The sequence below is a fragment of the Eptesicus fuscus genome, chromosome 15, assembly GCF_027574615.1.
Source record: "Eptesicus fuscus isolate TK198812 chromosome 15, DD_ASM_mEF_20220401, whole genome shotgun sequence".
In the NCBI taxonomy this organism is placed as follows: Eukaryota; Metazoa; Chordata; class Mammalia; order Chiroptera; family Vespertilionidae; genus Eptesicus; species Eptesicus fuscus.
In genome coordinates, this window is record NC_072487.1 from 37,959,522 (window position 1) to 37,975,334 (window position 15,813).

At 37.4% G+C, this 15,813-nt stretch overlaps 1 protein-coding gene across 1 annotated transcript in view; it reads left to right on the plus strand.

The window, feature by feature from the left end:
• The window catches only part of TMC1 (transmembrane channel like 1), a 325,206-nt gene that overhangs the window by 241,321 nt on the left and 68,072 nt on the right, over positions 1–15,813 (plus strand). The window contains exon 6 of the mRNA XM_054727564.1: positions 14,639–14,729. Within this exon, the coding sequence (XP_054583539.1) occupies positions 14,639–14,729 (91 nt within the window). The remainder of the gene's footprint in view (positions 1–14,638; positions 14,730–15,813) is intronic.

Sequence of the window (15,813 nt, forward strand, 5' to 3'; positions counted from 1 at the left end):
AAAATATTTATTTGGATAACAAAAATGTTCATTTATTTACTTATTTATTTTTAAATATATATTTTTTTATTAATTTCAGAGAGGAAGGGAGAAAGAGAGAGAGATAGAAACATCAACGATGAGAGAGAATTATTGATTGGCTGCCTCCTGCACGCCCCACACTGGGGATCGAGCCTGCAAACTGGGCATGTGCCCTTGGCCAGAATCGAACCTGGGACCCTTCAGTCCATGGGCCAATGCTCTATCCACTGAGCCAAACCGGCAAGGGCCAAAAATTTTTATTTAGCCATGATACTGACTGCTTTAATTTTTGACCCAGTATTTCTGGAAGCTGCCCATTGGCTGACTAGGCCTGATGATTTATTAATGAAACACCCAGTGAAGCCAAGAAAGTTACTTTTAGGATTTCATTTCCATTCAAACAGGTGCTTGAAACTGTCAGCTAGTCATTAATATAACATTCTTCCTTACTCGACCTCCTTGCATCCTCCCATTCTTACATATTTTTTAATTTATCCTCTCTGAGCTTTGTTTTCTTTATATGAAAAAATAATACCTTGAAGGATAGTTGCAAGTGATAAATGAAATTATGATAGTTAACGAATAAGGCTAACATTTGTAAAATAATTAGTATGTACCAGGCACCATTCTCAGTGCTTTAGGTCTATAAACTGATTTAATCCTTTCTATAACTCTGAGAAGTACTACTACTATTATCTCAACTATAGGTCAGGAAAACTCAAGGATGCCGAGGTTAAGAAACTTGCCCAAGGTCACAGCATAAGGCTTGATACCTAGTAGGCACTTGTCAAACAGTAGATAAATGGATGCCCATGTTTCATTTTGATCTACAAAATTCAAATACACTGATTGCCTTAGACTCTTCATTCTTATGGGTTTAACTCAGATGTTTGATGACTAGACCTGTCCTGCCTGTAAGAGGTGGCCACACTAACCAGGTAGCAGCCACCACAGGTGAAATGCAACACCTGGGTGGAAAACAACAGCTCTACTTATTACTCATCCTGAAACCTAAAACCTCTCACTATATCAGAACATTCTAGGTTGTAGATTAAAAGCCCTCATGACTAAACCTAAATAAGTAACCACTTTATTTTGTTTTAGTGGAATAGAATAGGATTTGGATTGAAAATTAAAGAGACATGGACTTGGATCTAAGCTCTATCTCTAATGAGCCTGGGCTTATTTATTTATAAAATGAAGGGGTCGGACTGTGGCTTAAGGTTTTCAAACAGCTGTCCTCAGAGTTCCAGTGGTTTCAACCCAAGGGAGGCAGAGGGAAGAGGGCTGCCCGGTCACAATGCCAACTTCAAGCAGGAGACGTGCGGTTTCTCTCTTCTACACAATGTACTTCCATATAAAGCATTCATTTGAAATAAAAATGCTTCTGGGCCTAGTCACACAAAAAAACAGTTTTTAAAAAAGCAACACTTAACTAGATATTTAAAGAAGCTTATCTGGGGGAGGGAGCAGTTCTCACACTTTATGAGTCTACACGTTAGGGTACACTCCAAGTACAATGTTGCATGGGACTGGCAGTTGCATAGAAGCCATTTTATTTTATTTTTTTTAATCCTCACCCCCAGGACACCTTGTCCATTGCTTTTCAGAGTGAAAGGGAAGAAGAAGGAGGGCGGGGAGGAGCGAGAGAGAAAAACATCGACGTGAGAGAGATACATCGATCGGTTGCCTCCCTCAAGCGCCTAACCCTAACCCTAACCCTACCAAGAATTCTCCTTTATTTATGTCATGATTTACTTAATCTTTCTTATCTATACTGCACCATTTTACCATAGTTACCTGGAGATGTTCTATTCTTCACCTTGAATTGGCAGCCTTTTCCGATGGCCCACAGGCCTCATCTCTTTTGAAGAGTTGTTAAGGAATTTATGATGCTTGCACCAACGTCAAAATCTCAAGCACACAGCCTCATTAAATCAGCCTGACATTCTGCCCAGGTAGTTGGTATAATGATACTGGGAAAATTGACCTAAAAAATGCTAATATTGAAAGAAACTTTCCAAGAATCTTGGCAATCAATCTTATTCACTACTTTCTACAAACATCTACTCATCCAGAATTCAAATACCCCCAAATTAAAATAAACAGGGATTTTTCTACAGTAGTATACTGTAAGATAATAATAATTATAATTAAGAAAATATTAGACATAGGAAAGTTCTAAAGTTTTTTTCCAGATAGATAAAGTGTGGTTACTATTATCTTAATTTCATTTCATTGTACTTTATTTTCTAGAGTCTTATCATTTAGTGTGTTATATATGGTAACACACACTGCATCAGTTTTTTGCAGCTTGCCAGGGAACTCTACCCTCCAATTTTTGATAGCAATTTACCTAACTTGCACTCTTTAGAATTTCATCTGTCTATAAATACATTATTCTTGAAGGGTGATTAAGTGGAGAAATTCATTAATTATCACAAAATTATTTAGGAAGAAATCCTTTCAAATATATTTGACATAATACAATAACAGTAAAAGAATAGCAAATGTGTACTTGGTAAGTACAAAATAAGATTCATTTGAGAACTGTTCCCTGGTTGTTTTGGGGGAATGTCATCCAGTTCTCAGATAGGGTACTAATTGTGAAGATAACCCTTTACTTGATTAGGTTTACTTTAAGAGAATAATCAAGGCATTTTTGAGGATGTCTTTCTGTATATGACCAAGGAATGGCAAGTGGAAGACTATTTTGGGGGACTTAAGCTTGCTGCTATGAAATAAAAGTGGTTAAGTCTTATTAAAATGCATATACTGAAAGTAAGTATTTGGAAAACATTATATTAGATTATCATAAATTATATGAAAGAAAGAAAAGAATTTATATATCAAATATAATTTGTCTAAGTTTCCCTTTTGCAGTGCTGAAAATTTAATAAACACTTTTTTTAAATAGTCATGTTAATTACGCTTTTACTATATATATGCATGAGTTTACATATACACATGTATACAAATGTGTGTATGTGTATACTATTGCACAGACAACTACACATACACACTCAGGTATCTACATAAAGATATGTGACCTCTTGGATGATTAATTTTTATATTTATGTATACGCTACTGTAGTTCTTTTTGACCAGTGATTGGTCACAGGGATCAGGAAAAGTTAGAAGGGAAGCTATGGGAGGAAACTGGAATATTAAGACTGCAAGTCAGCACAGCATAGGAGCAGGGTGTGCTCTGTGGGTGTTGTGTTGCCAAGTGCTGAGGACAGACCTTCAGATCTAAGTTCGTCCTGGGGCGGCCATCACATTTACCAGGTGGTTGATGATTTGCAGAGCTCACTGAACTGCCATCATTTTAAATTTCTTGCCCACTCATGGATCAAAAGGCAGAACATCCAGTTTTAACAGAAAATGAAGGCTTTTTAGCACTCCTAAATATTACCACACAACATGTGAAAAAATCTTTCAGAATACTTAGACATGCTTATCAAAGTATAAATATGAACACATAAGTCTTGTACAGGAATATTTTACCCCGACTTTCAAAGCAGAATGGCTCCTCTCACTCTGAGGCAGCACCCTGTGCATCCTCCTGTTTCACAGTACTCAGATGTGTGTGATTAGATGTATTTGATTAAAATGCACATGAACCACCAGAATTAGCACAGTCTGTCTATCAAGCCCTGTGAATGGCCTTGTGAAGAGCTGAATGTCAGTGTATCGAAGAATATAAGATTGTATATGTGATTCATGGTGGAAATATCTCCTTTGTTAGGGAAATTCCGGCAAACCGATGCCTAGAATGCCTTTCTCTGCCTACTCAAATTCTATCAGCCCTTTAATGTCTAGCTTAATTCTTTTCTCATCTACAGTATCCTCAACGAGCTCTCAGGCCTCCCCTATCTATTCCCTTTTCACCTCAAGGCTGCACAGCACTGTTATATAACAATTTTATGGACTTATTACTCATTTTTCTTAATAGAGTTTAAGCTTTAGGAAGGAATCTACATGTTTCTTTTATTTCTTTCAAAGCACTGAACACATTCCTAAGAACATAAAACATACTGAATAAATACTTAGACAAAAAAATGGCCAGCTAAAAGGAGGCATGAAAGTATGATAAAAATGAAACAAATTTGATTATTGACCAGAATTTTGGATGGGTTCCTCTTACAGCTATGTACAGCAATTTATATTTTCAGTGCTATTTTTATCTATTTCTGAGAATAGTTTTCCCACAGTCCAGGGGAGTGGGGGCCCCAGGGGTAGGGGGAACACTGCCATTTCGCAAGTCTTCAGTGATGAGAGTAGTTGACTTAAGTTTTAGATTTAGCTTATCATATTCCTCTTGGACTCCTAATCTTAAGATTCATTTGTGACTTTATGGTCACACTCTTCCCAAGTCTCATTTATGCTAAAAAAAACAAAACAAAAAACAAAACAAAACAAAGCAAAAATAGTAATGTAGGCTGGAACATACCTAGATGTCTTAGAGATATGGCCTAGTTGTTCACAGCCCACATAATACCACCCCTGCTTTCAGGTATTAGTGTTGCTAATTGCATGCTGCATTGGTTCATTAAAACAAAGACAAAAATAAAGCAAAATTAAATAAAATTCTTACTATAGAGATTAATAAGATTATCTGGGGAGGTATTTGTAAAGTTACTATAATTCTATCCTCTGAGAAAGAATTCATTATGTAACTTAGTTATACATTATCTCTGCTGCCAATCTTAGAATTTTTTGGTGTTCTTCTGTGGCAGAAAACAAATTTGTGCTGTGACCAATATCTCAAAGTCAGCAAAAGCTTTAGCTCCTGGGGAAATCGTGTGGTCCTCTCTCCCCACTCCATTGCTATTATAATACAAAGGAATATGTTTTAAATCATATATTGAATCTTAAATTAACCATGTACAGAGCAGAATTAGAATAAAACTTAATCAGTGAGTCAAAGAGGGTCTAGTGTGCTTTCTTTTTTTAAATTAAACCACTGAAGTCCAACTATGTCATTTCACCTTTGATTCATCTAAAATTACTAAGAGATGCTTGACTGATCTCTAGCGTATAACCAAAATAGTGTTGGAATCTTTATTTGACATTTTAGGCAGCCATGAAAATGAGCATTGTTTCATAGCCCCAAGGAGCAAAGAAGCCCTCCTAGGTCTGGAAAATTTCCATGGGTAGTAACTTTGAACTTAATATAAATTTGACCTATCCAAGCATTGCTTTAGTTACTCACCAACACTAACATCTAGCTTCCACAGATTTCTATGAGTATCATCAGAGCTAGTAAAAAAATTGCCTGAAGAACTCTTTGTGCACAGATCATTCTAAAGTTTATTGCTACTAAAAACTTTAGAGGTCTTGGTTCTCTCTCTCTGTCTCTGTCTCTTCTCTCTCTGTATATGATATATGGTATATGGTATGTGATATGTGCTGTGTGATATGTGATATGTAATATGTAATAACATATACTATATATGTATATATAATCTGTGAAGTGGTGCTATACAAATGGAAGCACACCAAAATAAGCTAGACATATAGACTATTCATAGAGGTAATATAAATGAAGAGGCAAACTTTTGCTTGTTTGTTAATTTGTTACTAGAGGCCCATTGCATGATATTCGTGCAAGAATAGGCCTTCCTTCCCCTGGCTTCACTCCTAGCCGCCCAGGAGCCAACAAGTCCTCGCTCCCGGCCGGAGCACTGCTCCTATAGCTCCCTCCGCCCCCCTCCCTCCTCCTCATAGCAGGCCTCCTAACCCAGGCAGTAACTCCGTGCCTGCATATGCAAATTAACCTGCCATCTTTGTTGGGTTAATTTGTATACTCACTCCTAATTGGCTGTGGACATAGCGGAGGTACAGTCAATTTACATGTTTGTCTATTATTAGGTAAGATTTGTTTTCAGATTGTTTCTGATGTTTTTATTTACCAAGAGCAATTTATCAAGTTTACAAATATATATACTACTATTTATAGTGCCCTTACCGTTTGCCATGAACACATTACATACATTATGTTCATTCTTACATGCATGCATTATTTTCTATAAAGTATGTGAAAACCCAGTGGAATAGCTGTTATTATCTCTATTTGATAGAGAAAGCAACTGAGCATCTTAACCATTACAACTACTGCCGCTAGCATCCCCTTTATAAAAACACTAGAGGCCCGGTGCATGAAAATTCATGCACTGGAGGGGGGCGTCCTTCAGTTCGGCCTGCCCCCTCTCACAGTCCAGGAGCCCTCAGGAATGGGAGGCAACACCCCATCATACCTCTGCTGCTGCCACTGCCAGCAGCGCAAGCCTCGGCTTCCCCTGGTTACCTGAGCCTCAGGCGGCCCTGGACGGCTGGGCAGCCACCATCCAAGGCTTGCCTGTGTCTCGGGCATCGGCTGACAGCCACCATCTGAGACTTGCTTGTGCCTCTGGCCAGCCCTGGGCGGCTGGGCAGCTGCCATCCGAGGCTTGCCTGTGCCTCGGGCAAGTCATAGGTGGCTGGGGGGCTGAGGGAACTGGGGGACTCTGGAGGCAGGCGCACAGAGTGGTGGCCTTGTCACGTGCCTGCTGCCCCGGCAGAGCTGAGGGGACTGGGCGCTGCCATCTTGTGGCTGTGGGCACTGCCATCTTTGAGGGAGTGGCAGCCAATTATCATATTCCCTCCTTATTGGCTGTGGGCGCTGCCATCTTTGTGATGGTGTGATGGTCAATTAGCATATTCCCTCTTTATTAGATAGGATGTTTTGAACAATCACTTCCCGTTTTAGAATGATTTTGAATAATTCTACCAGTCTAACTATGGAGTTCTATTGCTAGGCCTATAGTCCTTATTTTAGTTTTTGCACATTAGGCTAGTTTTTACCTCTGCAATTCTCTTTCAATTACCCAAATTTCTTTGATATTTTAGGGATATCAAAGTTCTAATTTTTAGTTAGCTTAAATGGTCAAATTTTTCAAATATGCTTATTTTTTATTATTTTATTTTTGTGGTTAGACAATCATATATTTTACAGAGTAGTCCCCCTGATATTACAAGTACCTCCCGTGGCCTATACATAGCTATTACAATATTATTATTTTTTCTTCCATTGACCTCTCCCTGGCCACTCCCACCCACCAGCACATGCCCTCACCCCCCTAGTGTCTGTGTCCATTGATAATGTTTATATGCATGCATACAAGTCCTTTGGTTGATCTCTTATGCTTCCCCCTTCCCCTGCTTTCCCTCTGAGGTTTGACAGTCAGTTGGATGTTTCTCTGTCTCTGGATCTATTTTTGTTCATCAGTTCATGTTGTTCACTATATTCCACAAATTAATGAGATCATGTAGTGTTTATCTTTCTGCTACAGTCTTATTTTGCTTAGCATAATGCTCTCCAGGTCCAACCATGCTGTTGCAAATAGTAAGAGTTCCTTCTTTTTTTTTTTTATTGTTTAAAGTATTACATATGTCTCTTTTTTCCAATTGACACTGCCCCGGCCACTCCCACCCTCCAGGACAAGCCCCCACTGCCCCAGTGTCTGTGTCCATTGGTTATGCTACTATGCATGCATACAAGTCCTTTGGTTGATCTCTTACCTGCCCCCCGCCCCCGCCTTCTCTCTGAGGTTGGATGGTCTGTTCAGTGTTACCTTGTCTCTGGATCTATTTTTGTTCATCAGTTTATGTTGTTCATTATACCCACATATGAGTGAGACCATGCGATATTTATCTTTCTCTGACTGGTTTATTTCACTTAGCATAATGCTCTCCAGTTCCATTTATGCTGTTGCAAATGATAAAAGTTCCTTCTTTTTTACTGCAGCGTAGTATTACATTGTGTAGATGTACCACTTTTTTTAATCCACTCATCTGCTGATGGGCACTTAGGCTGTTTCCAAATCTTAGCTATTGTAAATTGTGCTGCTATGAACATAGGGGTGCATATATCCTTTCTGACTGGTGTTTCTGATTTCTTGGGATATATCCCTAGAAGTGGGATTGCTGGGTCAAATGGGAGTTCCATTTTTAATTTTTTTGAGGAAACTCCATACTGTCTTCCACAGTGGCTGCACCAGTCTGCATCCCCACCAGCAGTGCATGAGGGTTCCTTTTTCTCTGCATCCTCGCCAGCACTTGTTTGTTGATTTGTTGATGATAGCCATTCTGACAGGTGTGAGATGGTACCACATTGTTGTTTTGATTTGCATCTCTTGGATGATTAGTGACTTTGAGCATGTTTACATATATCTGTTGGTCTTCTGTATGTTCTCTTTTGGAAAGTGTCTATTTAGGTCCTTTGCCCATTTTTTGATTGGATTGTTTATCTTCCTTTTGTTAAGTTGTCATTATTCGCAGATGACATGATATTGTACATAGAAAACCCTAAAGACTCCATAAAAAAACTATTAGAGTTAATAAATGAATTCAGCAATGTAGCAGGATACAAAATTAAGCCAGAAATCTATGGCTTTTTTATACACCAATAATGAACTTACCGAAAGAGAAAATTTTTAAAAAATAACATTTACCATTGCAACAAAAAAATCAAGATACCTAGGAATAAACTTAACTAAGGAGGTAAAAGACCTGTATTTGGAAAATGACAGGACATTAAAAAAAGAAATAGAGGAAGACATAAATAAATGGAAGAATATACCATTTTCATGGATTGGTAAAATCAACATCATTAACCCTTTGCACTCGCTTGCTTTTTTCTCGATTCCTTTATTTTAATGCTAACTGTGTCGAGTCACACTCGACATCTGAGTGCAAAAGGTTAAAATGTTCATATTACCCAAAGCAATCTATAGATTCAATGCAATCCCCATTAAAATAACAATGGCATATTTCACAGACCTAGAACAAACTCTCCCAAAATCATATGGAATAAAAAATGACCCCAAATAGCCACAGCAATCCTGAGAAAGAAGAACAAAGATGAAGAACAATTGAGTCAAGACAGTATCTTCAATAAACGGTGTTGGGAAAATTGGACAGATACATGCAAAAAATGAAACTTGACCACCAACTTACACCATACACAAAAATTAACTCAAAATGGATAAAGGACTTAAACATAAGATGGGAAACAATAAAAGTCTTAAAGGAAACCACAGGCAGCAAAATATCAGACATACGTCGTAGCAGTATCTTTATAGATACAGCTCCTAGGGCAATGGAAATTAAGGAGAAAATAAACAAATGGGACTACATAAAAATAAATATCTTCTGCACAGCAAAAGAAACCATCAACAAAACAACAAGAAAACCCACTGCATGGGAGAACATATGTGCCAATGTTATCTCCTAAGGGTTTAATCTCCAGCATTTACAGGGAACTCATACAACTTACCAAATGTGTTTATTAAGAAAAGACTTCTCTTCTTATCCCTTTGCTGGGAAGTGTTCAATAATACAAGTTTTGATTATAGTTGCTTTAAAGACAAGTTTTGAAATGTCTTTCATTTACTCAACAATAAATCGGTTGCTCAATCATACTATCAAACTGAAAACAAGAGGAAAGAAAAGTCAACTTAATGGAACCCAAACAGGGAACATGTTTCCTGGGATGAGAATGTATCAAAGGCAACTTAGCAAGCCCTAACTCCCCTGGGCAGTCAGCGTTGAGTCATGTGTTATGGGTAAATTATCTATTTTGTAAGTTAGGCCAAAGTGTGCTCCTTCACCTAACTGTGAAAGCATTCTTGAAAGCCCATGAAACCTTATTATTCTAATTACCAACAGGAGCGGCTGATAAATGAATTATGAGGCCAGGTATCATTGTCATTAAATAGACCTCACTCAATTATTTATCCCTGGGTCTGGGGTTACAGCTCAGAAAGCTGTGCATATTATACCAGCGCTTGCTGGAGCTCCGAGACCTGGAGACCAGCTTATGGTCTTGGCAGGTGGCTTTTGTCGAATGCAGTTCAAGGGGATGACACACATTTTTCAGTCAGAAATTTGAATGGTGTGAGGCCAACAGGTATTCAAAGTTTATCCACAAAAGTCCACTTCAATTTTAGCCATGTGGAAAAATCATTTTAAGCTATCCAGATAAATATAAAATGGTAGGAAAATGGATTAACTATAAGAAAAATATGAAGAAATGTTCTTGCTTTTTAATTTTTAAAGACACTGCTCTTTCTTTTCTTGCTTTCTGATATGTGTCATGGGCACTTCAGCGTGATAAAGATCAGTCAGTGTTTATCTCCGTTTTGGATAGTTTCTTTTTGCATTTTGCTTCTAACATCACAATGAAAGATGTCTTCTGGTGAAGAAATCTGTTATCAGGGAGGAGGGAATGGGTGATGCTGGTTTTCTTCATCCTGACATCATGCCAGCTCACTGCAAAGGTCAGCCATTGAAACAGTGTAAGGCATGTTCTCTCCTTGAGTCACTGACCACATGCAGTCCAGTGTTCTTTCTTCTAGGCCTTCAAGCAGCAAGAGTGCTTCCTTACATCCCAAGAGCATCAAATTAGGGGAATCAAGAGTCTGTTCTCACTAAACACTTACTCTCTACCCAGCCATGGCTGCTGACTTTGTTTTATTTTTTTTTAATATATTTTATTGATTTTTTACAGAGAGGAAGGGAAAGGGATAGAGAGTTAGAAACATCGATGATAGAGAAACACCGATCAGCTGCCTCTTGCACAACCCCTACTGGGGATGCGCCCGCAACCAAGGTACATGCCCTTGACCGGAATCGAACCCAGGACCTTTCAGTCCGCAGGCCGACGCTCTATCCACTGAGCCAAATTGGTTTCAGCCTGACTTTGTTTTAAAGTCATTACCCAGATTCCTGGTGAATTGAGACTAGTAGTTAGTTATGTTGGCCAGGATGAGCAGTGGGGAGCAGGGAGAGGTAGAAGGGCTGTTCAGGGATCCCTTTTGAAATTAAATTTGGGGGCAGATCTCTTGGAGAATGGAGGAGGAGTTAGGACATCAAGGAAGAGAAGAAATTCATACCTGAGATTATGTGGAGTAGAGTGAAGTCCAGACTTTTATATTGAGGGCAGTGTGGGGTAGTCATTAGGAAATATGAAACTATGCCTAACATCAGGACAACTTGGCAATTGGAGATAGCCAATAAAATCTCATTTAGACTGTTCAAAGGAAAATTATGTTCATAATAAATGACAAAAACCTATGACTGCCATGTAAATAAGTTTCTATATTGTTAAATGAATTTGTAAGTAATTTTCTGGTGATTTTAATTTGGTTATAACCCTTTCTCTCTTAAATCATGACAGTTGTTTCTGTATCATAATCATCAGCTCACAATTAAAAATCTTATCAGAAATATAGAGTAGAATAGCTACTATTTCTTTATAGTTCTGACTGTTTAGAGAAGTCTAGTTTTCTAACCAGCCACTCATCTAGTAATAGAATTCTAATAGGCCAAACTGAGTATCTTTTCAATTACCTGTTAAGTATCTAGAGTAGTGAATACACCCATAAAATAGGGACTTGACATTTGAAAAGCAAACTTTACTAAGAAGAATTTTTGATTTGCTACTTCTGTGTTTATTATAATAGAGAATGATGTGATAACTCCTATGTATAACTGGTTTTATGAATTTAAAAATTCTGATGCCAAGTAATTGAATTATAGTCAATTCTGCTATATAACATGGTACATGGATTCCTAAAAATCACTACAATATGCAAAATCAGGCAATGAAAACCATAGCGTTTATAGGAAAAATGGGAAGAAGGGTACAATACTTAGAAATGTCTTCAGTGACACACAGAAAGATAGATGTAAAAATGACAGCAACATTTTACACATGCTAAATGGTTAAGAAATACATAAGTGCTACAATAAATGTGGCAGCTTACTTTGAAAAAGACCTGCAGTTTGCTGTGGAAGTGCTTTAGCAGGCTTGCAATTTGTGTTACTGTAAAGTGTGGAAAGAGGGTCCTTGTAGCACCAGCTGTGAATGGATGTGGTTTTGCTAAATTAGTTGGTACAGTCAGGGAGCCGGTAGATGAGGTGTGTGCATTTTGTTTATTCTTACACCGCTAGGTTTAGCTGGATGCAATTTTCTGCATTCTCTCCATGATTTTTTTTTGTAGATAAAATCACGTATAAGCAAACAAAATTTTGTGTTACGCTCAAATTGTTCCATAATCTATCAATCATACCAGAACAAATTTGCAGTTTCAAAACAAACATTACTGTAAGATTAACTGTGTAATAAACCCTTCAAAACGTTCACATCTGTGATCTTACCTTATTCTTGCCACCATCCTGGCAAGCAGGGAGGGAAGCAGTTGCCTGATTTTTATCTGTTTGTTGGGGAATTCTGACCTGTTGAAGGCCCCACAGTGACTACGGAAAAGGGACCTGTGCCAGAACGTGCTCAGGTCTCTGTGAGTCTTGGACGAGTGTGCTTTCCTGTGAGAAGCAGGACTGACGAAGGTGTGTCCAGAGAGCATCAAAAATGTGGCCAAGGTCACAAAGACAAATCTCAGAGGCTGAGTTAGAATGTTACCTGATTTTGAGTTTAGATCAGTTCAACATTTTATAAATATCTGCTAGGTACCACACTCCTGTCTCACCATCTCTATGATAGATAGGTAATGCTTAAATGTGATGTGTTTTCTTGATTGCCTAAATCTAAAACCCAGCCATAAGAACTGTTTACTCTTTTTGATGTGGCTCTATTGAATGTTCTAGAATGTGTAGAGTGTTTTAGAAACCATTTTCAATGAATCTTCACATCCCAGAGGTCATGTCAAATGTTAGGGTGTTTGACAACAAGGCCAGCCTAGTAATTTTTCTCCATTTCCAGGAGGCTCCCCTATGAAGTTTTTGAGAAGATTAATGAGGAAGAATTTAATCCCAAAGTCTAGAATGACTTTGTCTTCAAGCATTAATTGATGTTGGAAATTACGATTATTACACACTCCCCTGTCTATCTATCTATCTATCTATCTATCTATCTATCTATCTATCTATCTATCTATCTTCTATCTATACCCCGAGTTATGCTATTCAGCTCTATTTGCAGGAGGTTTAGGTTTATTGAGCACCTCCTATAGTCAAAGTGGAGGTCAACACTATGGGAGCTACAGAAGAAGATATTATCCATGCCATCAAGGAATTGATCTGGGGCAGGGGGGCGGGGGATGGCTGCAGAGAATCTTCTCATTGTGCGTGTGTGTTTAATGGCAGAGTGTGGGTGGTACAAAGGCATACGTGAGCAGTAAGGCACCACTGTCTAGTTATCAACTGTGTCAATAGCTGTGTGTTGTGTTTTGATCATTGGGTATCGTAAAATCACGAGTTCAGCGCTAAGAACACCTTACAAATAATCCTTCACTGACTTTTCCTATTTTCCAAGATTTATTTTGTTTGTTAATAAGTTTATTTATAGTCATGTGTTGAATGGTCTTATCTGTAAAACTGCATATTCCAGGAGCCATCCAGCTGACAATAGCATTGCACCTGTATGATCACAGTCCAGGTCTGGCTTATCTCTTGGGTTCTCTATGGCCCCTGTGACATCAAAATAAGCCTGGCCCACCTCTACTTTATAAAGACTTTTCATATATCAAATAAACAACAATTAACAAAATTAACCAAAGTTACAAATAGTGTACATTTTCAATCCTATATAATAAAAGCCTAATATGCTAAGTGTCTAACTGTTTGTTGACCAGTTGCTATGATGTGCACTGACCACCAGGGGGCAGACACTCCAACCAGTAGATTAGCTTGCTATTGGGGTCTGGCTGATAAGGACTGGGCAAGAAGGGCCGGACATGCCCTGGAGCCCACCCATGGTCCTTCCCTGGCCCTGATCATGCACCGGTGGGGTCCCTCAGCCTGGCCTGCACCCTCTCACAATACAGGATCCCTTGGGGGATGTCGGAGAGCCAGTTTCAGCCTGATCCCCACAAGCAGGCCGAGGGACCCCACCAATGCAAGAATCCATGCACCGAGCCTCTAGTATGTTTATATTAACTGTTTTGATAAATGTCTTTTAACATATATACAAAGACACTAATATAACTACTGTAAATGTATAAATATTTGGAAATGATGGTAAAGTATGAATTTGAAACCCTTTCTAAATGCAGGACTAAAGAGAATTCCTTCCCATTTTCCTCTTCCCTCAATCACATTGCTTTACACAATGTGAATTTTCTGTTTTAAGTTGTAATTGCTTTTACAAGATTAAATACCAGGTCAATAAGTATGTTGCATGTCAGTTTGTCCTAAACTCTCTGCCCTATGTTTTTTTTAAAAAATAATAATCCTTAAAAAAGAAGGAAAGTATTTTAAAATAAACATTCTGACTGCCAAAATCTGAAATAAAGTTCAGATTCAATTTTATATGTGGTAGAAATGAGAAGAGCTTGGGTTCTTTATTTTGACATTTAGTATAAATTCCTTGCTTTCCACTGACTTCAGCTGATAAATAAGCCAGACCAAACTATCTTATTCTTATTGGCCAAAATTTAAAAATCTTAAATATCCATTGCAAGTCCCTAGGTTATGAAATACAGCTTAGATCCACTTGTTAAGGGTTTGGAAGAAATAAGATTGAAAAATTAATAAAATTAAATGTTCACTACCTCTATATTCTATTAATCTCCATCCACCCCCACCTACCCCTTATTTTGTTTTACTTTCTTAGGGAAGCAAAAAAATTTGTGAGTGAGAATGAAGGCGCTCTTGGGAAAGGAAAAGGAAAGCGGTGGTTTGCATTTAAGATGATGATGGCCAAGGTACGTATTTTCATAACTCAGTTTGGTTGATGCCATATATTCTCAATGGAGACCATATTGACTTGTAAAGGGGAGAAAATTGATTATGTTCTGAGAAAGAGAGGAAAAAAAGTACACTTTATATGTTTAAAGCACATATACATACACAGTACATATACACTATATCTGTGATATTAGAACTTGGATTGGAGGGGTCATTCAGAAAAAAAAATACTAAAAGGACCCTTAGAGGAGTTAAATTGAAAAATAAGTTCAGAAACATTGATTCATGGCAAAAGATTTGCTTGTGTAATTTTATCACTCCCAAAAGTAAAAGACTGCACCTTTGATTTTCATTAGTTGGTAGTTAAGGGGTTCAGGGTCAAAATTTCTTTCTTAAAATGTCTTAAATATCCATTGCAAGTCCCTAGGTTTTAATTCAGTGCTTGGCATATAGTAAATACTAAATATTAGCTTCTCATCTATATTTTCCAAAAATCCATATTTCATTGATATATCATTTGTATTTTTTTATTTACTATCCAGTTCACAAGTAACAGAACCATATATGTAGCTCTTCTCTACCATGAGCATAAACTGTGAATTGGATGGTAAATAAAAAAATACAAATGATATATCAATGAAATATGGATTTTTGGAAAATATAGACGAGAAGCTAATATTTAGTATTTACTATATGCCAAGCACTGAATTAAATCCTTCTATAAAGTTATATTTAAATTTAATTATCACAGCAAGTTTGGTACATGGTACTATTATCCCCTCTTTACAAATAAGCTAAATATATTTTCATAAAGATGTTTTGTGAATAAAGTTCATATATCTTGAATATAATATATATTATATTTTTGTTATATATATATATATATATATATATATATATATATATATATATCATAGGTTAGTTTTGTTGTTTTTACAGTTTAAGTAAATGAAATCATATAGTATTTATGCTTTTGTTTCTGTTTTTTTTTATGCAATGTTATGTTCATGAGATACATCCATGTTGCAGGACTTATAGTTCATTTTTATTGACATGTTATTTTCCATTGTATGAAGAGACCACAATTTATTTACCCATTCT